The sequence below is a fragment of the Balaenoptera musculus genome, chromosome 1, assembly GCF_009873245.2.
Source record: "Balaenoptera musculus isolate JJ_BM4_2016_0621 chromosome 1, mBalMus1.pri.v3, whole genome shotgun sequence".
NCBI lineage: Eukaryota > Metazoa > Chordata > Mammalia > Artiodactyla > Balaenopteridae > Balaenoptera > Balaenoptera musculus.
This window is the reverse complement of record NC_045785.1, coordinates 160,420,415-160,447,130: the sequence shown is the minus strand read 5'-3', so window position 1 is coordinate 160,447,130 and position 26,716 is coordinate 160,420,415. Positions and strand designations below refer to the sequence as shown.

Genomic DNA, 26,716 nt, shown 5'->3' with positions numbered 1-26,716 from the left:
TGTCACAAACCCTTCTACAGTCCCAAAACAGCAGCTTCCAAACTTGCTCTGTGAAAGAACCCTGAGAAAGCATGAAGGAAAGTGGAAGGAGGAAGCTAAGAGATCAGCCAGGGCAGTTGTGTTTCTATATGCTTCATTGTATAGGCTTTCAGATATAATGTCATTTTACAAAACACACACACTAGAGTTCCATGATCAAAAAAATATTTGTTTTTGAAACTCATGACTGTAAAAGTCTAATTTCCTTACCATAACGTATAAGGTGCTATATTATGTGACTCTCTCATCTCTCCTCCCTCATCCCCAAGCCTCTTTTTCTATCCTTCATCAAGAGGAACATAACAGGTGGCTTCAAATCTCCATGCTCACCAAGCCATCTCCACCTCTTCTCCCTTCTTGGTTTAGCAAATGTACATTTGTCTTAGAAGAGCCCTTATTGACTTCATACCTTTGAATAAATGTTATATTTTTCTTATATGAAACAATGTGAAAATATTATTTACTTGACTGTGAATTCCTTGTCTGGTTCCCCTCACAAGAATGTAAGAATAAGAAAAGAGATCCTTTGTCTGTCTTATTCACTACTGAGTCTCTAGAATCTAAAGAACAATGCCTAGCACACAGCACATGTCCAATAAATATCTATCAAATTAATGAAAAATGTCTTATTAATTTTTATATCCCAGTACATAGTAGTAGTAGCTGGCAAAAAGCAGGAACTCAACACATGTATGCTAAAAAATAAATCTTGAAATAAAAACTGGGGTCAGAAAATGAAGAGCTTTGAACAACAGGCCAAGGAGTTGTACACTCGACTGTGACAGATGTCACCTATTTTCCTATTTACTTGTTCATCTCTTCAATCTTCAATTGGTAGTGCTTCTAACAGTTTGATTTTCCTCCAAGCTCTTTCCCAACTTCTTTTGTCAAGTGGTTCATGATGTTAATATAAAATTAAGACACAGCCTAGATTTTAAATATGGCTCTACTTAAAAGTAACACATGACAACTTTGAAAAATATGTAAAATTCTAAATAGTAATAGAATACTACAAATAAGATACCTTGAGAAAATCATGGAAAAAAATCCTGACCTTTTACAGAATGTAAATCTGTTTGGATTTAGTTTTGACGTGTTTATTAAGAAACATAAAAAATTCCAACGGAAAGGTATTGAATTACCCAGGGAAAGAAATCACATATCAAAATAAACAACTTATACTCTGAAATTCAGTGGTTTTCTAATAACATTTATATTTAAATAATGCTTAAGAGAAAATAATGCTAAATTCTGCCAATAAAAAATTAATAAGGATATAGAAACATATAAAAAATGATTCTTACTAAGTTATTGTCATCTTGGAAAGCATAATGCAAAGTTGTAATCCATTTATTGTCTCCATTCACTAACACATCCCTTTCTTCACGAAAACATGCTGTCTGAAAAGGAAAAAAACATTTTTTTACATAAAGAATACTTCATGTAAAACTAGGAAATATATTATGCAAACAATTGCTTAAAATATTTATTACACTTTCTGTTCTGAAAAGGGAATACATCTAATATTATATGACTTTCCAATAAGTCAAGTTTCAAAGAACCCTCAGAAATTGAACAACTGGAACAGTTCACTTAAAAGTATTTTATATTTAAAAATACTGTTGTAGTTCAAAAAAATCAGAAAAATACACAGAATTATTTAACAACCATGGTCCAATCTACCATCTAGATAATATAAATGTCAACATTTTGTCATATTTACTTCTGATCTTTTTGTTATTAAGAAAATATGATACAAGTTGCAGCCTTCCTATTCCTAGAGCATTCCTGTCCCTTCTCCCTCTGAGAAAATGAATAATCTGAAGTTAGTATATATTCTTCCCATCACATGCTTTATTACACATGTATGTGTCCAAAAACAATAGAATTGTTTTGTGTTTTGAAAACTTCCATGAATAGTGTAATTTCATCTATCCCTTTGCAACGAGATCCCTTTTTACTCAATAATGGCTGTTTACCTTTTAATTGCTGTGGTATTCCATTGTAGGAATACAGCAGAATTTATTTATGTAACCCCCCAATCATGAAAATCACCGAATTTTGCGTTATTTCAATGCTGCAATGAATATATTTGTACAAATGTACAGTAAGTCCCCTACATACGAACCTTCAAATTGTGAACTTTCAAAGATGCGAACGTGTGTTGGCATGTCCAATCACGTAAGTTAGTTCACCTGTCTGGCATATGTTGCCACATGCATGCATCCTCTACAGGTGGTTGTGCTTTTGTGTATACTTTACTGTACAGCACTGTATAGAGTACAGTAGTACAGTATTTTTATTTCAAGCCCAGGATGTCTGGAAGCAAGTGTAAAAGTAGCGGTGATGTAGCTGGTACAGTACTACTCAGACATCACTGGATCGTTTTTTCAAGAGGGTAGATAGAATTGAATCCAGCAAGGAACCAGAACCTGTGCCATCAACGTCAGGCGTGAGTGAAATTGCAGCTTGCCCTCTGTCTCCTATTGCTGATGATCCTTCAGCCCTACCATCTCCCACCTCCTCTCCCTCCTCCAGTCAGTAACTCTTCTTGCCTGTTCACTTGATGCCAGCCCCTGTATGACAGCTGTCGTACTGTACTACTGTACTTTTCAAGGTACTGTACTGTAAGATTAAAAATGTTTTATTTTTTGTGTTTGCTTTTTATGTAATATTTGTGTGAAAAGTATTATATACCTATTACAGTACAGTACTATATAGCCGACTGTGTTAGTTGGACACCTAGGCTAACTTTGTTGGACTTACAAACAAGTTGGACTTACGAACGCGCTCTAGGGAACGGAACTCGTTCGTTGTAGGGGACTTGCAAGAGTTTCCCTAGAGTATACACCTGGAAACAGAAATACTAGTTTTTTGTTTTTTGTTTTTTTTTTTTTTAGAAATACTAGTTTTAAGCGTTTTCAGCTTTACCAGATTCAGCCAATTTTCTTTCCTAAGTGGTATACCATTACTACCCTCACCCCAGTGTATGAAATCTCCCCTTTTCCCTACATCCTCAACTACACTTGGCATTGTTAAACTTTTAAGTGTGTGTCAATATGATGGGTGTGAAATAATATCTCATCATTCTTTTAATTAACATATTCCTAATTACAGGTGCAAATAAATCTTTTTTTGTTGCACTCATATTTTTTAATTAATTTTTATTGGAGTATAGTTGCTTTACAATGTTGTGTTAGTTTCTACTGTACAGCAAAGTGAGTCAGCTATACGTATACATATATCCCCTCTTTTTTGGATTTCCTTCCCATTTAGGTCACCACAGAGCATCGAGTACAGTTCCCTATAAATAAATAATTTTACATATGCTTATTGGACATCTGAGTTTTCTCTTTGAAAAACTCCCTTTGCCCATTTTCTCTAATGAATTGTCTTTTTCTTACTGATTTATAAAAGTTTTAATTTATTCTGAGGATATATTTCCACTATTATAAAGATATATCCTGGAGAACCATAGAAATGTGTGGCTAAAAATAAAAAATAATTTATATGATACTTTATAATTCTATAATATATCTTTAAATTTTTAATTAAAAAGCTGCTATGCCAAAAAGAACTGAAAGGTACAGCAGAAATTAAAAGTCTCCCTGAGTCACACCCTGATAGTTTCACTGTCCACCTGTTATGTCCAGAGGTTACTACCAATAACTCAGCTGAATTTCTTCTCAGAAAATTTCTGTATACACATAAGCATTAAACACACACACACACACACACACACACACACACACTATACTCATATGGCACCCCATCTCCCCTATCTTTTCTTCCTTTACACAAATGAGATCACAGTGCTCTGTAAGTCATTTTTTTCAAGTAATAATATATCTGAACAGCTTTCCACACCAGTACATAGAGACCTAATTTTTCTTAATGGCTGTACCACATTCCATACACACTGAAAAACCATCATACAGTATTCTACACATAGCAGGTGCCTAATAATTTATTTCCCACAAGATAAATTCAACAGCCATGATATACAAAACAATTAGCATTACTTAATTTACCCTAATTACGTACCTTAATTTTTTTCCACATATTTCCATAAATTTTATTTGATGCAATAGAATTTCCAAAGCCATTTATTAAACAGCATCACCAAGGAAAATTTTAAAAACAAACAAAGCTTAAACCAAATGAATGGGCAGTTTTACCTGTCAATTCAACTATTAAAATCTACAATATTATGCTTTCGTTCACTTTAGGGGGAAAATAGAATCACTTGACATACAACTAACTTCTGTTTTAGACTTTAACTGACCTGAAATTATGGTTTGCTGCTAACATTTTAGAGAGGTGGTGAAGTCTGGCAAGCCTAGGAGACTCCTTTCTCCTGGCTTTATCTTACCAGGACAGCTATCTGAAATTTTAAAGACATTTCCAGCTAGAATCTGGAAATGTGACTGACTGATGACTCCAAACTAAATAATGACTCCAAACTAAATAAAGCTCCAAAGACTACCTGTCAACAGAACAGATTAACTTTAGTAGATTCTAATCTATTCTAAACTATGTAGTGAAAAAATAAATTAATTTTTAAAAACATAAAATATAAACTATAATATAAAATTTTAAACGTATACAAGAGAAAGCAGTAAAATAATCCCCTGCCCCCAATGTACCCATCAACCAATTTCAACAATTATTTTATTGTTCAATCTTATTTCATCTACACTCTCACCCACTTACCACCACCCTTCCTCCACGCACATACATGCAAACACTCACACATATGTATATACACAGAGGATTTTTTTGAAGCAAATCTCAGACATCATATGATTTTATCCATACATACTTAGGTATTATAGACTATTCCTATTAATGCCTCAGATACTTAGTTTAGATGTGAAGCACAGTCTCCTTTTTTGCTTCAGTATATCACACTGTCCTCAGTTGGTTGTCACAGCTGAGGAGGGGTGAGGGGTAATGCTACCAGCATCTAGTGGGAAGAGGCCAGGGATGCTGCTTCACATCCTACAATGCATAGGACAGCCCCCAGATGGAATTACCCGGCCTCAAACGTCGTAAGTGCCACTGCTGAAAAACCCTGTTCTAGATCAATATTAACCCAACCATGATGCATGTATACCAAGGATTCAATATAAAGACATTTAATAATGTCCATTTCAATTACATTTTTGAAAAAACTAAGTAAGATTTTTTTTAAATCCTCCCTTAAAAAAAAGAATATTTGAAAAAAAAAAAAAAGAATATTTGAGTCTCTAAGAATGCAATAATCACAAAGGAGAGGTTACTGGAGATCATATAGCTTCTTCAGATTCTGTCACTCAGTTTCTATTCAACCAAACATTCTGCTTGCACAGTGATGGTTTTGAGTGTTGTGCAGTTTTACATTGTTAATATTCAGTTATATACTGTTTAAATTTTATCCTTAATGGGTTATTGGTTAAAAAGAAAGAAGAAAAGGAATACCTATGCTGAAACAGAAGTTAATACAGACTATATATAAATGATAATAATTCTGCAAAACTGTCACATGATTCTCTTCCCTAGATCCAAAGTCTCCCTGAGTCACACCCTGACTAGTCACACCCTAAATATACATAAACCAGTACTATCACAGTTAAACTAAGATACATTATTCCTCCACTTATGGTATAGAGACAATTATCTTTATTTAATAAATAAGATAACTGAGCCTTGATCATCAGATCAACATTCTTATACAGAATATCCAAATTGCCCAAATACTTGGAAATCACATGTTAAAATGAGAAAATCCATTCATGATATATCTACTTTGGCTTCTAATTTATAAGTAATAAAGACTTATCTCACCCATGAAGTATTACCACAAAAAAAGACTTTCAAATAATAATTGAATCATTCTCTCTAAGCTAATATTTGAGGGGAAAAAAGTCAAGTTTTTTTTATTTTTAAAAAATAAACAAGTGGAATTTTAAATTGCAAAATGCAAGAACTTCAAATATCAGTTCTTACACACCAAAGCATCAATTTACTTTTAAATCTCCACATTAATATATATTTGGTGACCAAATCAAACATGAGACACGTCACATAAATCATTTGATAACATCCACAATTGGCAAATGTGTGAGGAAACAGACATGTTTACATACTATGAGTGCAAAGATATACTGATCCAACTTTTTTTAGAAGACAATTTGGCAATAGCTATCGAAGTTTAAAGGTATACCCGTCCCACACAACCCAGGAGTTCCACTACTGAGGAATTTAATCTGGGGAGTGGATAAATTCTAGAGTCAGCAGGACGTGAAAATCCCTTAGCGTAAAATTATCCTTAAAATCCCTTCAACCTCAGCATACACAACCTGGAGTACCTCAGGGTAGCCAACAGCAATATCTCTGATTAACAGTATTTCACAGCCCTTTCTTTTTTTTTTTTAATTTTTAATTAATTAATTTATTTATATTTATTTTTGGCTGTGTTGGGTCTTTGTTTCTGTGCGAGGGCTTTCTCTAGTTGCGGCGAGTGGGGGCCACTCTTCATCGCGGTGCGCGGGCCTCTCACTATCGCGGCCTCTCTTGCTGCGGAGCACAAGCTCCAGACGCGCAGGCTCAGCAGTTGTGGCTCACGGGCCCAGTTTCCCCGCAGCATGTGGGATCTTCCCAGACCAGGGCCCGAATCCGTGTCCCCTGCATTGGCAGGCAGACTCTCAACCACTGCGCCACCAGGGAAGCCCAGCCCTTTCTATTTCTATGTTACATTGCATATACTTCTTAGGTGGTGTGACTAGTTCTGATGCACTATTTTCTCTCTTGTTTTGAAATTTCTCTTTGCTAAACACACATAGTTAGATTTGGTGAAAAAACCAAATAAAAATAATAAAAAGGTGTAAATAATCTAAATGCCCATCAATGTTTAAAAAAAAAAAATCACCCTACTAAACAATATATCCATTCAGTATAATGAAACTATTAAAAAGAATCAGGTAGGGCTTCCCTGGTGGCGCAGTGGTTAAGAATCCGCCTGCCAATGCATGGGACACGGGTTCGAGCCCTGGTCCCGGAAGATCCCACATGCCGCGGAGCAACCATGCCCGTGAGCCACAACTACTGAAGCCCGCACGCCTAGAGCCCGTGCTCCACAAGAGAAGCCACTGCAATGAGAAGCCCGCGCACCGCAACGAAGAGTAACCCCTGCTCGCCACAACCAGAGAAAAGTCCGCATGCAGCAACAAGAACCCAACGCAGCCAAAAATAAAATAAAAAATAAATACTTTATTTTTTTAAAAAAAGAATTAGGTAAATGTATAAATATGGAAATGGAAAAATCCAATATATATTATTAAGTGATAAAAGCACTGTGAAAAAAATCAGCCTTTTAATATGATTTCAATATAGTAAAATTTTCTATTAAGGATAAATAAGAAACTCTTAATAATGATTTACTTTGAACAGAAAGACTGGACATCTGAGGGAGGGGGAAAAAAAGCTTTCATTTTTTTACTTGTTATTTTCTAGAGTGCTTGCATTTTCTTTTTTTTACTATACGTAGCAGATCAGGAAGTAGAGGCAGTTCCAATCTAATGACCTCAATTCATTACTACTATTAACTACTGCTGCTACTACTACTGGCACATACATGTATAAAAATAATAAAACAGGGCTAACAACAATAACAAAAATAAGACAATAGGCATAAACCAGTACTATCACAGTTAAACTAAGATATATTATTCCTCCACTTATGGTATACAGACAATTATCTTTATTTAATGAATAAGATAACTGAGCTTTGGAAAGGTTTGACTCTTGAGATGGAGAGCATTTCTGTAAACTATACTGCATCTTCCAACGAAATGAGTAAGACATCTCCTATATGAGTGAAATCAATAAGAGGTGAATAAACTTGAAGTGAAAGTAAAATTCACAGAATAGATTAGGAGAAGTTAACTTAAGGGATTGTTGACATACTAACAAAGTTTGTAAATGATGAATCTTTAGAGATATTAATCTTTGTAACTATAAGATTTACTAATTATCTATCTGCCAGGTATAGAAAGAGACAAATTTCCTAGTATCTTCAAATAATCCATGTCCCACTAATTATATATCTGTTACATACCTTAAATAGAAATAAATATGACAAACAGGTTGGAGGTAAATCTCTGAATAGTGTTCTAAAGTATCAACAATACACAGATTTTAAAAAGTAAGAAATTTTGCTGCTCATTTGTAGTTCATTAAGCATCACTGGTAGGACCAGTTTTCCAAAATTAGATAAGTAATGATCAGAATGGGTTTCTTTTTAATGTTTTTTTAAAAAAGGATTTGACAATTCAAGCACAGAAATATAATTGCATCCTACTTTAAAATGAATTCCTTTTTAAAAGTTTCAATGTAGAATTTCTTCCTGAAAAATGAAAGTTTCAAATAGTTTGAGGCAAGTTCCTTTCAAATACTGAACCAGCCTTGTATCCCTCAAATAAACCCCACTTGGTCATGGTGTATGATTTGTTTTATATATTGCTGAACTCTATTTGCTAATATTTTCTTAAGGATATTTGCATCTATGTTCATGAGGCATATTGATCTTTAACTTTCTTTGTATGGTCCTTATCTGGTTATTCCATCAGAATAATACTGACCTCAAGGAATGAGTGACATTCCTTGGGTCCCAAGGCCCCTAGCTGTTCCATATTCTCTCTGCCTTTCAGAGTCTTTGTATATCTGTTTTATATGTAATGTCCATGGTCTTTAGCTGTACTTAATGGGAAAGATAGGAAGAAGCACATCTATTCCATCTTGCCCCAGAAACAGAACATATTAATGACTTTTAATTCAACAAAATAATATTTAATTTTTAATTATTCCTGTTTTATCTTCAATTTTGCCACTTCCTCCAGTGAGTAATGAAAGTTAAACCAGTTACTCTTTCTTTTCAAAATTCTTCCCCAACATACATACACTACCAAACGTAAAATAGATAGGTAGTGGGAAGCAGCCGCATAGCACAGGGAGATCGGTGCTTTGTGACCTCGTAGAGGGGTGGGATAGGGAGGGTGGGAGGGAGGGAGATGCAAGAGGGAAGAGATATGGGGACATATGTATATGTATAACTGATTCACTTTGTTATAAAGCAGAAACTAATACACCATTGTAAAGCAATTATACTCCAATAAAGATGTTTAAAAAAAAAAAATTCTTTCCCAACATATCCAACATCATAAAAAGTTAAGTACAAACTTTAATTAAATTTTTTAAAAGTTCTAACCCTGGAACACTAAACCACTACAATTATGAGTTCTGCGAAACAATTAGAACATAATTCTTTACTAATTTTTAATAATAAGACTTATTGTTCCAACTGCTGGCAATGCTGTCAGCCCCTCCAGGCTTTGCCTCAGCCACCGAAAGCCTACTAGTCCAAGGCCGTGTCCTTCTGGAGGCAGCCGGTATCCAATGACTAACTAACTGAAGCAAGTGCATAAAGGTCAACCATTTGGCCCAAGGTAGGACAACTCTGAAGGACCATTTCTGCTCCACAGATCCCTGTTGGATCAACAGAGGCTGAAGGGGCAGCTTGACTTCTCCCTGACAAATCATATTTCACCTCCTTTCCTGTCTGTCAATGTCAATTTCAAAAGCACCCCCTAATAAACAGACTGCATACTAAACTCAATCTCAGTGTTTATTACGTGGAAAATATGACCAGTGACAGTAAGGCAATTCAGTTTTAGGGAAATACAAAAGTAAACATTGAAGTTATTGAATATAACGGGCACTGGCACATATGTCAGAGAGTGACATAAAACTTTCCAGATACACTTTTAAACATGATTTTATTACCTCTGTAATTACCTCTGGGAGGTAAAGAGGGGCTGGACTTGGGCAGGGTATAGTCAAAGAGTACTTTAGCTTTATCTGTAATGTGCTATTATTTGTTTTACAAAGAATATATCTGTAATTTCATGTGTGCAGTTTTTTTCAGTAGGCAAGTAGAAAAAAAAGACTGAAAGCAAAACTTGCCCAAAATGTTATTAATTCTAAGTGATGGAATACAAGTGATTATTAGTTTCTTCTTTGTATTTTGTTATTTCTTCAAATTTTCTAAAAGAAAGAAATATTGAAATATTTACTTTCACTACCACAGTATGTATCTATCATCATGGGAACCATTTTTGCTTTTCCCTATGTATTTGCTGTTATTCAGGTTGCTACAAGTACTGGTATATACAGAAAGATTTCTAAGGGCTAATTTATCATTATCCTCTTATGAATCTTACTACCCTCTAGAGCTAACACTCAGCCTACTCAGCAGTATAATCCTTCTGTAAGTTAAAATATTAAAATACTTCCACACCGGTAAGTTCTGCTTCCCTGAGGCCTCTGAATGCCCTACCTCACTGAGCAACTCACTATAACCCAGAACAGCAGGAGACCTCCAGAACCACTCCCCAAATTTATGTGTAATGTCAGGTTTGACATACATATCGGCTATTAGATATTTTCAACATCATTCCAGTCTTTCCCTCAAATCTAGCACCAAGATTAAAATGTTGACAACTCTTGCAACAGTAGATTTTACTCCCATTTTTAATAATATAAAACAAAACATAAATTTAACTGCATAGTCAGCAATAAACAGAATCCTTACAGGCCATATTCAAAATTCCTGCTGAATTTGCTTATAGCAGAATACAGATAAATAATATAAACAAGTTATATCAAATTGGATATCAATCACTACAAAATTTCTTCCTATAAAAGAAACTGGTTTCCACACATCCTTTTAACATATGTGTCTAAGCCTGACATTCTAAGGGTTTCCATTTGGTTTTCAGATAATATTAAAATAGCATCACAAATGTAACATTCATCATAACTATATCATAATTGTGAATTACTGAATTTGTCTCTTAGGCCTTAAAAAATAATGCCATCATAGATAAAAGGTTACTAAATGATACTTAAAGACCTATTGGCTCTCTATAATTTTATTTTTCTCTAAAAATATTTCTAAAATATTATTTAAATATTCCAATAATTAGAATCTTACCTCAGCTCTTTTCAGCATTTCCCATTTATTCAATATTTTCATGGCAAATACTTTATCTGCATTTTTTAGTTTCACTACAGCAACCTAGGAAAGGAAATACAACTTTTAAAATGTGACAAATAATACTTTTTTCAGTCATCCATTTTCCTTTTTCCTCTCTGTAAAAAAAAATAAATACCAAAATTATCAGATTTCCATGCAGTTCAAATTCTAAGATCCTAAATCAAATAATATTGTCAGTTGAAAAAGTTACATTAGTGAACATGTGCCAAACAAACAACTGTGTTTTTGAACATGGTGTTGGTTGGTGATTGTATATTATATTCTTGTTTTCAAGTTTTCTGCTCTGGAATTTAAACTCAATATCTACTATCACTAAGAAATTGACCAAAATGTACCAAATGAAATAACTAGAGCTTAAACACTGCATGCCAAATTCCAACACGATGCTACAGGGAAAGCCAGCTGCCAAAACAAACATGTTCCATGGGGATCAAACAGTATGACATAAACTGACATGCCACATATTCTTACACACTATACCACAACCCCCAACGTGCGCACACACACACAACCTGAAGATCAATTAAGGCTAACATCTCTACAAATTGTAGACTTCACACATACCTTTCCAACAAAAAAAGGAACAGATATTTCTGTATTTTGTATTTTAGTTATGGATCAAAAAACTGTCAAATACAAATAAGTAATCCCCTATTTTCACTCTCAACAAACTGATTACATTTCTGTTTCTACTTCTCTCCCTCAGTTTGACTAGATAATCTCAAAGGGCCCTTGCAGCTCACTTGGGATGCTATAGAGCAGAGACTGAACTACATAAGAGGAGACAAAGGCTGTTTCCAGTTACTGGGGGTGGGTGGAGTAGGGAGAAGACAAATACTACTCTAATGTGCAGAAGGAGAAAACAAACTATATACAATATATCTTCAAACAGTTCAAAAGGATAGTTCTAAGCATAGAGAATAGGTTTAAACTCAAGTCCAAAATTTTTTAAATCTTAATAGCAAATGTACATATCAGGGGCACTTAATAAATTTATTTTTGGATCAGAGTGCAATAACAATAATATGACTATATAATTAAAATCAGTGTATAATACTATAATATTATCTAAACTAGAATACATCTTGGTAATTGTCATAAATGGTTATACTAATGACTGTGATTACAGTTTCTCATCAATTAAAATGGTGGGAAGGAAGAAGAAATATCTCAAATTCATACGTAGTCACTTTAGTCTTTAGTCATAACTGGTCATATCTGCAGAAATGATGGATCAGTTGGTTCATATTTAAAGAAAAGGGGCTGTACAAGATATAGAAACAACCTAAATACCCAATGACAGGTGAATGGATAAAGAAAACGGAATGTTATTCAGCCATAAAAAAGAAGGAAATCTTGCGTTTGTGACAACATGGGTGAACCTAGAGGACATTATGCTAAGTGAAATAAGCCAGAAACAGAAAGACAAAAACTGTATGATCTCACTTCTATGGAAAATCTGAAAAAGGTGAACTCACAGAAACAGAAAATTCTATTTCTAGAATTCTAATTCTAGAAAGGTGGTGAAAGGGGCTGGGAGTTGAGGGAAACGGGGAGATGTTGGTCAAAGGGTACAAATTTCCAGTTATAAGATGAGAGATGAGTAAGTTCTGGGGGTCTAATGTACAGTATGGTGACTACAGTTAACAGTATTGTATTATATACTTGGAAGTTGCTAGAAAGTAGATCTAAATGTTCTCACCACAAAAAAAGGCGGGGGGGGGGGGAGTGCTATGATAAAGAGGAAAAACTTGAAACATTTTTTCACTAGGATCTCTGAAAGTCTGAAAACGCAAGTTTCACTATTTTGCGGACTCAAATCATATGCTGCACAACTGGGAGCACAAACAGACGGAAGGACAGGAGCATAGAGCTAGACATGCCTGCATTTAAGACAGGGAAGAGATAAGGACGGCCATCACTTAAGCCCTCTCTTATTCTGATTTAGGGAAGAATGGCTGAAAGACTCCAACACTTAGATTTGCCCTTCTCAGGTCATGTGGTGTGAAAAGAACTCCTCCCAGCACTGTGTGATTCACGAATTTTCTATGCATTTGAGTATATAAGTATCTGATGATAACCAGTATCGTAGCAGCAGTATTCACCAACACATATTGAGTGTGTCCTAAATGCCAGTTACTCTTCTAAGAGTTTTATGAAGGTCCACAATCCCTTACCTGCAATTCTAAAAGCCAAATGGTTTTCACAACTCATTTGGCAACATATACTGACATCAGGCTAAGCATAGTTTTGGGGGAGTTTTGTTTTCTTTTTAATCTCAGTGTAAAGATAAACATGCTTCACTGCAGAAACACCAATGCATTTGTTTATGAGGTTCTGCTCAAAACCCCAATAGGACTGTTATATAAAATAGAGTGTATGTATTAAATTACCTTTCTAAAATCCAAATAATATTGGAACCAAAACCACCTCTGGATTATAGAGCTGTGCAGCAGAAATAAGCTAGCACTTACTGAACACTCAAACACTGAGCTAGCACTTATTGTGGCTGTTCAGGGTAGTGGTGATAGCATGGACTCTACAGCCAGACTCGGGTTATACACAAGTATAAAATATTAAAACAGGGTCTGGCACTTAATAGGTGTTCAATAAGCAATAGCTATTATTATGTGTCAAGCATTGCACTAAGCACATTATAGCCCAATCTCTCAACTGTTGTTTATTCTATCACTAATATGTGGTAGACGTTATACATCCTAATTTCTTCAATTTCTGTAACTAGGAAATAAGAAGCTTGATCTCTTCAACTTCCAACTTCATAAATTTATACCCATGACACATACATCAACATAGAAATATAGTTAGAAATATCTTCAAATAAACACATATATACACAAATAAAAACTAAGCCACAATATTTACGCGTGGTTTCCAACAGTAAAATATTGTAAATAACTTAAATATTCTGAAAGGTGAAAGTGACTGAATATATCACAAACAATAGAAAATTATTAATATTCTTGAAAATGTTAAAGAATACTATTTAATAGAGAAAGTTCACAATATATTGTTTAAAAGAAGTTTATTAAAATTTGTACACTAAAATTAATTTTTTTATATATAAACATAAAGTATATAGCTATACATTTCTATGCCATATTTATTCTGAGAAAGACAGGCATCAAAACATTTTTAAAAATCAGGTATTTCTAGGGGATATGATTTCTATTCCCCTTTCTACATTTTCTGTACAGAACATATAAAATTTGAAGCATGGGGTGGGATAGTATGGAATACCATACCTCATCCTGATCATGAAATGACCACTAATTACTGAGGTATTTATAGTGTGGCTGATAATGGCCAAAATGAGACCCATACTACACATCTATGTGATAATCAGGAATGCCATGGTGCTGCAGGGTGAAAAACATTCTCAAAGCTATCTTACAACAGTTTCATGAGCTGCCTAAAAACTCTTCTGGAATGAGGTGGGATGTGGTGAAATAAAAATGTCAGTTCACCAAAGGGGAAATGGGGTGAGGGAGGGATAAATTAGGAGTTTGGGATTAGCAGATACAAACTACTATATATAAAATAAACAACGAGGTCCTACTGTATAGCACAGGGAACTGCATTCAATATCCTGTAATAAACCATAATGGAAAAGAATATGAAAAATATGTGTCTGTATCACTTTGCTGTACACCAGAAACCAACACAACATTGTAAATCAGCTATACTTCAATTTTTTTAAAAGTCAGTTCAGAAAATATTCTTAAATTATCAAATTGATGACATGAGACAAGAATATGAAGTTGATGAAGTGATAAAATAAAACTGATCTTGCTTTTCTCCTTTAACACTACAGATCATTTTCACGTTCATTTCATAAAGAAGAAGGAGGAGGAGGGGGAGGACGAGGGGGAGGAGAAGGAGAAGAAGAAGAAGAAGAAGAAGGAGAAGAAGATTCTCCTAGAAATCTAACTTCAGGTTCTAGATTTTCAAGAACCACAGCTAACTGACATATAAGAGGTTAGTATGTTAAAATGTCCTTTCTTATATAATTTGATCAAAATGAAAAGTACACTTAGTATGGATGGGAAGATGATAAATTTAATACAGAACAAAGACATGTTTTTAAAAACACCAAATATAGAGCTGTCTTTAAAGACAGCATATTAAAAGCACTATGATGTTAGAAAAACTGCAAACGCTACAGAAAAATCAGTAGGTGACAAATGTAAGTGAATGAGTTCTTAAACACGATTTAAGAATCATGACTTATAGATACAACATATAACTTAGGAATGATCATACTATATTAAACAGAATTTCAATATCCAAGAAGCAGCTGGCATGCAGTCCTACAAATCTAGTCTACATTCAATATATCCAGAATTTGCCATACCTCCTCCTCTAGTCCATACCATTCCCATCTACCATGATGTCTTGCCTGGACTATCCTACCTAGCCTCTCTACTTCTGCTCTCACGGCCCAAAATCTGTTCTCAAAACATCAGTCACAGTGATTCTGTTTAAACTAGCTCAGATCATGACACTCTGCTCCAAAACTTCAGTTTCTGATCTCTCTCCATGTAAAAGTTAAAGTCCTTGCTATAACTTCTAAGTAGCGTGGTCCAACATATCGTGGTCTCCCAGATCTCATATTACTCTCCTCCTAGATCACTCTCTCCAAACATACTGATCACCTTGTTCAATCTCAACTTAGTGTTTCTGCACTTATTATTCTGTAGGTCTCAAATGGTCTTTCCCCCCTATAGCTACATGGTTTGCTCTCTCACTCCCTCCCTAAAACGTCATTCTGCCCTTTCACACTTTCTATCCCATGTCTTTGCTTCCTTTTCCCCTTAGCTCTTTTTACTTAACAAACTGTATATTCTATTTATGTATTTTGCTTACTGTTTGCCTCACTCACTAGAACATAAGCTCTATGTGGGTGGGTATTATCTTTTTCTCATTTGTTCACTAGTATGTGCCCAGTGCTTGGGAATCAATAGGTATGCAATAAATATTTACTGAATAAATCACGAGTGATTTGTAATCTATATGAGTGTATATACATAGAAAGTTGAAAGGCATCAATATGCTCAGCTTCAAGTACACTACTAAACTGATACTGAAACTCAAATAAAAAATAAGGCATTATGATAAAAGAGATACAATTCTGTATCTTAAGGTTTAAGCGTGTACCAGATTATTCCAGCTCACGTTGCTCTCTTAACAATTATGTATGGCTTTTAAAGTCTCAACTTCACAACTTAGCTTTTATTATCTTTTGTGTATTGTTACTGTTCACTATTTATTGCTCCGTGTCTTTGTCTCCTTTTTATCTCTGCTGTATGATGTCTACCATCACTTATCATTAATAATAATGAACAAAAACACTCATTTGTAGAAAGCTTACTGTGACTGGCACTGGGCTGAGCACAATGCATATGCTGCCAAAATCAATTCCTACACCACTCTGAGGTAGGTTCTACAGTCCTCACTACCTGATTACAGAGCTAGAGTTATTTACTGCTACGAGTACTGAATAGTTCTCCAGGTTCTTGAAGAGATCTTCCCATTCATCATGCCTATAGTCTTGATTCCTATTGCCATGTTAATGGTGATCATTGTTCATCTGTATGGAAATCACTGTATTTGTTTTTTATAAACTGTTCTGTTAGTGATCAGTCTGTATTCAAAATATTTAATAAAAAAAATACTGAGTCTCTTTAACAAGCAAACTAAAAACACTACAAAGAGTTCACTAAACCAGCTAGAGGTATCCTCTCTATGGAGTTGTAACTTATATATATAGTAGTGATAGTCAAAATACTTAGAAATTGGTACGGCATGGGCATTGACCAATTAGAGCAGACACCGGCTATAAAAATATAGTATGCCCATGCCAGTGTGCCCCTATGTACTGAAGACTAGCCCATATACAGAGGCTATCAAAGGTGAATCATGCAATATAACTTCAAACTTCTTTCACTCTCCCTTGACTCCCAGGAGAGCCAGGGTACAGAGTTTTTAAGGAAGAATGAATGGCTAAAAATAATTCTCCTTTCAGACCCTAAGACTAGGTTATGCAGACACATTAGGGCCTAGTTATGGTAATTAGAGGAAGCAAGCTAATTAAAAGCTTTTGACACCTGAAGCAGGGGTAGCAGGCCAAAGCAGCAAGCTTTCACAACAAGCTCTGAAGCCCAGAAGCCTTGAAGCTGCCGGAGCAAGGCTGGAGCAGGCAGAAGCGGTGAGCCACCAGGAAACTGTGGACAGGCAACACCCAGGGCGTAAGTTAAAGGTTTTCCTGAAAGCAAAAAGGAAAACCCAGCGTTAAGTTAAGCAGTAACTGACAACAACTGAGTCGTAGAGAGAAGGTTCTTAACTCGTAGAGCTGTTGATTTTCAATTATATCTTGCTCCTTTATTATTTCCCATAATTTACGCATTTCTTATAGGAGGTACATAAATTATGCTTTCATTTTCAGAGTCGTTTTGTTTTGTTTTTTTTAACGAAAAAGCATAATTGAGAGAAATGCCGTTTCTGTCAGATATCCATGCCAGAGATGAACCTATCCACTGGGTCTGTATAATACCTAATGACAAATTCCTGATAGAAGACAAAATACTTTGGAGAAAAAAAAATTATCTCCTTAGGGCTGTCTTTGCATTTTGAAATCTATTAGTTGATAACTACTACAGAGTATGTAAGGCCACCAGAGATATTTTAACCAGGAATGAATAACTAAGCAGTAAGAGCTCATAATCCAGCCAATACTACTTTTCTGCACAAAATTCACTGTGTCTTAAAATAGAGTAAATTATCTACAATCTATTTGTTGCTTTTATTTTACATACTTTAATTGATATACATGCAGAGCAAGGAGAGGGAGAAAGGAAGGAAGGAGGGAAGGGAGCAAGGGAGGAGGGAAGGAGGGAAGGGAGGGAGGAGGGAAGGGAGGGAGGAGAGAAGGAGGGAAGGGAGGGAGGGAGGAAAGAAAGAAAAAAAGGAAGGAAGGAAGAAAGAAGGAAAGAAAGAAAAGAAAGAAAGAAAGAAAGAAAGGAAGGAAGAAAGGAAGAGAGAGAGAAAGGAAGGAAGGAAGGAGAAGAGAAAAGAAAAGAAAAGGAAGGAAGGCACCTTCTCATACTAAATCTCAAATATTATCAGCCATGCATTAAATACTCTGAATTGACTCCAGATCACACTGGCCTATGACCAGGCAGGACTTATTCTCAGTCCACTGACAGGTAGACTGCTGTCTGCAGCAACCCACTCCCGACCCTGCACTCATTCTTCAATTCTTCCAAGCATTAGGACTATAGAGCAAATAGCACTGTCCTTAACTATCTGCCTCACTTAATCCTAATGAGTAACTATAAGCAATTCTCCAGGGCCCTGTCCTTTTCTTCAGTCCCTTTTATGGAAAAAAATATATAAACAAATATACATATTATTTAAGTATTTATATTATTGCTTTATTTTTTTCCATACTTCAATCTCAACTGAGCCCTAAATCCATCTGCAGCCTCACCATTAATCCTTTGTCCTTTACCAATCTTGTAAAATAACCTGTGCCACCCTGCCACCACCATCTATCCTATCCCTGACCTATCCAAACCTTACCCTGCAATTAATGACCTGGTAGCCTACTTCACAGAAAATAGATCCTTCACATTCCCTCATACCACCTTTAAATGTTTCTATATTTCTACTTCTCCCTACTTCTTTTCCTTTTGAGCCCAAGGAAGAAGTGTCCCCACCACTTGCAAGGATAACAGTATCATCTGAAATCTTAACGCCAGACTCTCCCCTTCCTTTTCTTCTTTCCCTTGTTCCATTAAAGATTTATTTCTGGACTTCAAGCCTTCTTTCTTATGGCTCCTGAACACCAACTGATAAACTTTTCCATGACCATCTCCCATCCAAAAACAAAACATAAAACAAAAACTTTATTGCCATCCTACCTTCCCCTCAAGAAAGTGATATCACATCCCTTTTTCCACAAGGTATCATTTCTCCATAAAGCACATTTGTAAAGAGTACTATATGCTTGCTTTTTCCACTTGTTCATCATTTGTTTCTCAGCCCCTTTCAATCACCTATTTCAATCTAGTTGCTATTTCCCTCTACTGGACTGAAATTACTCTCTCAAAGATCAATAATGACCTTCCAAATTCCAAATAAAATATATTGTTCTCAACTCTCATCTGTTTCAACCTCTCTTCATTATTGGACATCACTGACAATCAATATACTTCCCTACTTATTCTTTTTTCTGTAACCTATTAAATGATTTTCCCCAAGGATCTCTACTCCACTTTTTTTATATCTCCTCTCCTTCCTGACCTGTATTATCTATTCCATATGCCCTAATTAATATCTCTACGCTGATGACTCCTAAATCCTTATCTCCTAATAGGTAGACCCATACTTCTAGTTACGTATTAGTCATCTCTCTAGAATATTCAGCAAATATTTCAAATTTAAGAAGTCAAAAACCTGCACGTTAAACTCATTTACTCAGGTTGCATACCTCAATCATCCATGATTTCTACCTTTAACTTATCACTGACATCCAAAGTGACTTCTTTAACAATCTGTCTATCCCACCCATCCTTCTTGCCCACTGGCCTAGTTCAAGCCCTCATTATTTCATCTGAAAAATGACAATAGGTTCCTTTTTGACCACCTTACTATATGTCAGACATTATGCTAACTGCTGAGAATACTAAGAAATAAAGGAGCCCTTGCTCTCAAAAATCTCACAGTCCAGTGTGGGAAACATAACTAAACAGATAATTATAGTACAACATGAAAGGAAAGGTAACAACAAGGTCCTATAAAAAGCACAGAAGAGAGATTCCTAAGCCAAAAGGCAGGAGAAAGGAGGGAGGTATGTAATCCGTGAATATATATGTTAACATTTCTTGGAAGAGGTTATTGACATATGAGTCTTACACAGTGAGCCCCAGAAAAAGGGGACCAAGGGGGGTCTGACTGGAGAGAGGGAATATTTTGGGAAATGGGGGCAGCATGAGCAAGGCACAGAAGCAAGTGCTATCTGTGCGGGGGAGAGGGGTGAAGACAATCAGGGATAATAAGCAGTTTTCTTTCTTAGGAAAGGTTTTCGTCACAGCAGGGAATAGCTAGAAATGAAAGTGAAGGATCCAAATAATGGAAGAGTTTGTATGCCACGCTAATCAACTAGAACCTTAAAATGTAGATAGTAGGGAACCATTCTTCATATTTGGTTGTAGCTACATAACTTTAATAGCTCTGTGGAGAATGGTTCTGAGGCAGGCAAAGAAATGAGAAGGTTACAGCAGTAGCTGAGGTGAAAGATACTGAGGACCTAACTAAGGAAGAGAGGAAGAAATTCAAGAAATACTTAGGATAAAAAAAATCAATGATTAATTGAATGACGTGGAGGCTAGAGAGTGAGAAATCCAGCATCTCCCTCCCTCTGGTCTCTTCTCTACCAAATCCTTCCTCTACACTATCAGTATTATCTTTCTTATCATTCTGATTCTATCACTACTCTGCTTATTAACATTTGATAGGACTCCCATTCCTGTGAAATAACGTTCCTTAGAATAGCATACCAAATCATTCACTGCATCTGCCCAAGAAAACTTTCAATCCTCTTCTTTCACTACCAACAACAAAAACCCTATATTCCAGGCACAAGATCACTAACTGCTCCCTGAATAAAAGAAATGCACTTAAAAGAAAAAAATAACTATTTTGATTCTTTTAGAATATTATTATAGAAAATTTATAAAACTGAAGTGTGAAAAAAAAAAGAAAGCCACAGATAACATTATTTCATAGAGAAAATGACTCTGAAATCATGTTTGTCCATATCATTTCAACCAGCAAGGTCCTCTTCTAAAAGTTTCTTCTAGAAGTAATTATTTAGAAAAGCATCTGAAATACAGTGAAAGCATTTTGTACAAAAATGCTTTGGAGAGCATTATTTCTAATATAGAAAAAATAGAACAACCTAAATATTTCATTCATTTTTTATGTATTAAGCACCTACTATGTACTAGACACTGTTGTAGGTGCTGGGGAATTGCAGTGAACTGACAGGGAAAAAATTCCTATATTCATGGAGCATACATTCCAGCTTAACATTATTGTTAAATAAATTACAGAGCTTCCACATAATGGACTTCAATGGAGCCATTAGAAATCAGGTTTAAAAGAAATGTTTCAACATATGGGGAAAAGACTTAAAATATTTGGTTAGAAAAGCTGGTTAGATATCAATGTTTATAAAACTATCCCAATTTTATTACCTATGAATAGAAATAAAATTGGAAAGAAATGCCCCCAAAATTACAGAAGTAGATCTCAATGCTGGGTACCTTTCCCTCTTGTAGATTAGACTGTGATCCTAATCAAGGGTATGGAACATGTTTGGATTATAGTATATAATTAATAAGTATTTTTTTCATTAGTCAAAATAGAGAAGCATGAAAGAAAAAAAGAACTTCATTTTTCTGTTTTTAATCTCCAATAAGGAAAATTATTATATTTAAAAGTATTGTGCTAAGTACTGAGTATAATGAATAAAGAAATTCAGTCCTTGCCTTCACTGAGTCTATTGGTGAAGACAAACATTAAACACAGAAATAAGGAATTTAAAAGTTAAAAGTATAAGTGCTAGGAAGAAGTTGTACAAGGTTCTCACCTTCCCCATTAGAAAGATAAAAGTATCTTACATCTTCACTCCCATTTTTATAAACTCATTAATCTACTGATTTCATTTTCCCATTCAGTTCTTTCACTGATTGCATTCTGCCATCAATTCTTTCACTCATTTGCAAATATGTAATGATTTTAAAGAAGCAACAGTAATCACAAAATATATTTTGTTAGGCCGAGATGACCTCCACTTTCTCTGAAAACACAATATCCATTAATATTGGCCTTAAATATAATGCATGAGTCATTTCAAAGTATCTGCAGGAACTGTATCAATAAAAGGTGAGTGCCTGGGCAAATTCACTCTGCTCTACTTCCCATTTCTGTAAAACTTATCCTGCTGCTTTTTTATTCCTAGAGTTCAAATTTGGAGTGAATAAAAATAGTCTATCTTTAAAGCAAGAAAGGTTCTACCCTCTCTATTAGACTCAAGAGACAAGTGTTGAAAAACAAAGGAGTAATTCTCCTTCACTTCTGTCCACGATTAACAAGTGGATTAAGACTCAAGACTTGTCCTCTAGCAATCAGCCTAGAAGCCCGTATCTTAATATGACTCTGTTCCACTAGCAAATGAGTTTCTAAGGCTGACTGGAAACCTCAATTCAGCTAGCTGGATATACATAATTTTTGTCTATTTTGAGATCCAAAGTGGGGAACAAAGGTTTACATTTGAGGGAAGGTAGTGGGAAGTCTCCAGCTTGGCTCCAAGTTCCTTAATCTTTTTTTACAGCAGATCCTGATAACACTAACCTGATCTGGCTCCAACATACTGGTTAAAACCCAGAGGCAAAGAGAACAGAGTAACTGGAACCTTATGTCCTTACATGGATGCAACGTCTTACAGCCCAGAAATAAACAGTATCAAAAACATCCAGGATTCTAGAGTACAGGGACTAGAGACATTCATGAAAGGTATGTAGACGCAGAACAGGGAAGATTGGGGTTCTCAACGGATGGAAACACTCAAGTAGTATAAAGAACCTCAGCTGTGCAGACCAGTCAAGAAATATTCAATTACTGAAGGACAAGAGCCAGGTACACTGACTTTTGTTGATGTTTTCTTTTTGTTAGTATTTAAAGACGGTTTTGAGATGGTAAACGAGGGACACTCATTTACTTCTCTCTCACTCTCAATCTCATGAAATTACAGAAAATATATATTGTTCAAAGGAATAAAATTACAACACTGGAAAATAAGAAGAATAACATCAACGAATCAGATATTTTAAAGAATTTCTGAAATCTAGGATGAATAAAATGGGATTAGATAGAGACAAGAATGGAGAAACCATAGCCCAAATTACGTTACAGAAGAAAATTAAGGCACAGGTAAGAGCAATGACATAGGGAGTTAAAGCTCAAAATTAATAAACTCAAAGACTAAAGAGAGCTCATAAAGAAACTGTCAGTGTATATTCCAAATGTTTGCATTTTTGCCAGAAGATATAATTGTATACTTTAAAAGGAATAAAATAATAAATGAAAAGGAAACTATCAGAAACCACAAGGTACTTTGGTAAGGCAGCTGGTAACCGAAGTATATTAAAGAACTAGTATATATAAAATAATAGCTTTCATATTTTCCAAGAAAAAAAATCAGAATATAATGGTAGTAAACTATCCCAACAACAGCAACAGAAGAAAAAATACCTAGTAAATGAGCCAAAAGTTTAGGAAAACTGCCCATCTTTCTTCTCAAAAATTATAAATCATATTGTAATCCCAAAGAAGACTGGGTATCAATTCTCCTTTAATTAATCTGTAAATTTAACATTATCCCAATGAAAATAACACTTTTTTAAAGTAGACAAGTTGCATCTAAAATTCATATAGAAAAATAAACACTTCTATTTTTGGTGGTATATAAGATTAGATACTTTGAATGAGCTTTCTAAACATAGTAAATATGAAAAACTATTAAAATCACATTTTAAACATATTTCAGAACTAGGATGAAAGAAACTGGTATAACATCAAAACTAAGTGCATCTAAGAATACTAAAAAACAAGCAAGCATAGCTGGCTTTCACCATGAAGGTTTCTGCCAAACTCTGGAGACTGAATTTTCATGTTGGTAACTGTAAAGCAGGTAGGAACAGGAAATAAAGACCAGACAGCACACAACATAGATAATCTAACAGGGAGCCATACATGTAAAAAATATCTCCTAAGACTAATAAATGGATTTAAAATGGTCACAGGATACAAGGTTCATATACAAAAAAATCTACTGCATCTTGACATACTAATAAATGGTAAATGTTCCATGTGTTCATCAGCTGTTGAGCATAGTGTACTATGTCAATTAAGTTGTCTGTTAATTGTTGTTCACATCTTTTATTCCTTACTGATTTTTGTCTACTTCTATCAGCTATGAAAACAGTGTTAAAATTTCCTACTATGAAATTGATATGTCTATCCTTTTAGTTCTGTCCATTTTTGCTCTATATACATAAAAACTGTCAATTAGACAATACAAAGTTATAATGGATGTAGTATAATAAAAATAAATATTTTGCCTTTGTCCCTAGATCCTGGCACACAATTCCTAAAACCCTTTGAATTTGTGGAGTTATAATATTCTTTTGTATGTTAAGGAGATGAGTAGTGGCCCTAGATAGTTCAGCGTGGGGGGATGGTTGCCAGAAAGACTACTCCATTATTAGAATCTTGTGACTTTCAGCCCCACCCTCAACATGCAGAGAAGGGGAGAGAGGCTAGAGATTGAGTTGTTAATGGCCAACAATTTCATCAATAATGCCTATGTAATGAAATCTCCATAAAAACCCCTAATTGAAGGGCTTCTGGGAGCTTCCAGGTTGCTGAACACATCAAGGTGCTGGAACAGTGGCACACTCAGAAAGGGCATGGAAGCTCCATACCTCTCCTTCCATACCTTACTCTATACATCTCTTCCATTTGGCTGTTCCTGAGTTGTATCTGTTACAATAAACCAGTAATATCAAGTAAACTTCTGGGAGAAGATAAAGATGGCGGCATAGGAAGACCCTGAACTCACCTCCTCCCATTAACACAACAAACGTGCAGCTACATAAGGAGACGTTTTCCTCTGAAAAGGACCTGAGAACTAGATGAACAACACCTTGGCAACAAAAGATAAAAGAGACACATGGAGAGGGGCAGGCGAGGCAGAGACATGGTTTTACTTGGGACACCAGCCCAGGAGCAGTTACCCACAGTTAGCAGGGATTCCAAAAATACAGAACTCTTCCTCTAGGAGTGAAGGTATTGAGCACTACATGAGGTACCCCAACCCTTGGGTCTGGCACAGGAAAGGTGACCCCCCCCCCCCAAAACATCTGATTTAGCAAATAAATGGGAATTAAATCCAGGAGAACCACAGAACCAAAGGGAAGGGAGAACCCACTATTAAAGGGGTCACATACAGACCCACTCACCCTGAGATCCAGTGCAAAAGGAATGGTTTGGAAAGCACCTACACCATAAGCAAGGGAGACCCACTTATTAATCTTAAAGTAACTGCCAGCGAGACATGAGCCAGTTGGAACATTCTGTGGGGACAGAAGCACTGGCAAGCTTTGCAATAACATTCTAACTTGCTTATGACGGAACTGATGAATGCCATTTTTGGTGTCCTCCCTCTAGCCTGTTAGCACCAGGAGGGATGCTCTACCTACGTCATGCCACAACCTGGTCAGGTGAGCACCCTGAACCCCCACTTACCACACACACCAGCCACACTATAGCGGGGCTGGACGAGCACCCTGCACCCAGCCCACCCTATGCAGCAGCTGAGCCAGGCAAGTGCAACACACCCTGCCCCCCCTGCAGAGCAGCCACAGCTCTGCCACAGCCATCAGGGGCATGCACCCCACACGAGTGCCATCCCTTGAGTGCCTAGCACTGATAACCAAGGGAAATGGCACTTCTGGGCCTCATGGGTCATCTCCTACACAAGACCACCCTTTCGAAATTGGAAGAGTAGCTGTTTCGCCCAACACGTGAAGACAAACATAGGCAAATGAGGCATAAAAATATGTTCCAAACTAAAGAACAAGACAAATCTCCAGAGAAAGGCCTTAATGAAACAGAGATAAGCAATTTACACAACAGTTAGAAGTAATGCTGTAAAGATGGCTCACTGAACCTGGGAGAAGAAAGAACACAGTGAGGACATCAACAAAGAGATAGAGGGAATTCCCTGGCAGTCCAGTGGTTAGGACTTGGTACTTTTACTGCCAGGGCCCGGGTTCAATCCCTGGTCAGGGAACTAAAATCCCACAAACAGTGCAGCCAAAAAAAACCAAAACCAAAACAAAACAAACCAAAAACAAAGAGATAGAAAATATAAGAAAGTACCAAACAGAAGTTATAACTAAACTGAAAAAATACTTGAGAGGCTCAAAATCAGACTGGATGAAGTAGAAGAATGAATCAGTGAGCTGAGACAAAGCAATGGAAATGACCCAGACAGAGCAGCAAAATGAAAAAAGAATTTAAAAATTGAAGATACCTTAAGGGACCTCTGGAACAACATCAAGGTGAATAACATTTGCATTATAGGGGTCCCAGAAGGAGAAGAGAGAAAGAAAGGGCCAGAACAATTATTTTAAGAAATAATGGTTGGGGCTTCCCTGGTGGTGCAGTGGTTAAGAATCTGCCTGCTAATGCAGGGGACACGGGTTCGAGCCCTGGTCCGGGAAGATCCCACATGCCATGGAGCAACTAAGCCCGCGCGCCACAACTACTGAGCCTGCACTCTAGAGCCCGCGAGCCACAACTACTGAGCCTGCGTGCCACAACTACTGAAGCCCATGTGCCTAGAGCCCGTGCTCCACAACAAGAGAAGCCACCTCAATGAGAAGCCCAAGTACCACAACAAAGAGTAGCCCCCACTCGATGCAACTAGAGAAA

The 26,716-nt window shown here is 36.0% G+C and overlaps 1 protein-coding gene and 1 non-coding gene across 14 annotated transcripts in view; one reads left to right on the top strand and one right to left on the bottom strand.

Annotated features, from left to right (window-relative positions):
* CDC42BPA (CDC42 binding protein kinase alpha) overlaps positions 1-26,716 on the bottom strand; it is a 320,248-nt gene that overhangs the window by 206,254 nt on the left and 87,278 nt on the right. For 12 of the 13 annotated variants that reach the window (XM_036865565.1, XM_036865615.1, XM_036865588.1 and 9 more), the window contains exons 3-4: positions 11,072-11,155; positions 1,344-1,439 (exon numbers count right to left, since the gene is read on the bottom strand). In XM_036865565.1, the coding sequence (XP_036721460.1) occupies positions 1,344-1,439; positions 11,072-11,155 (180 nt within the window). Of the gene's footprint in view, positions 1-1,343; positions 1,440-11,071; positions 11,156-17,259; positions 17,418-26,716 lie in introns of all 13 variants that reach the window. The other variant, XM_036865644.1, reaches the window with a different exon arrangement.
* TRNAK-UUU lies at positions 26,001-26,072 on the top strand. Its single transcript has one exon. It is a non-coding gene; the product is annotated as a tRNA-Lys (tRNA).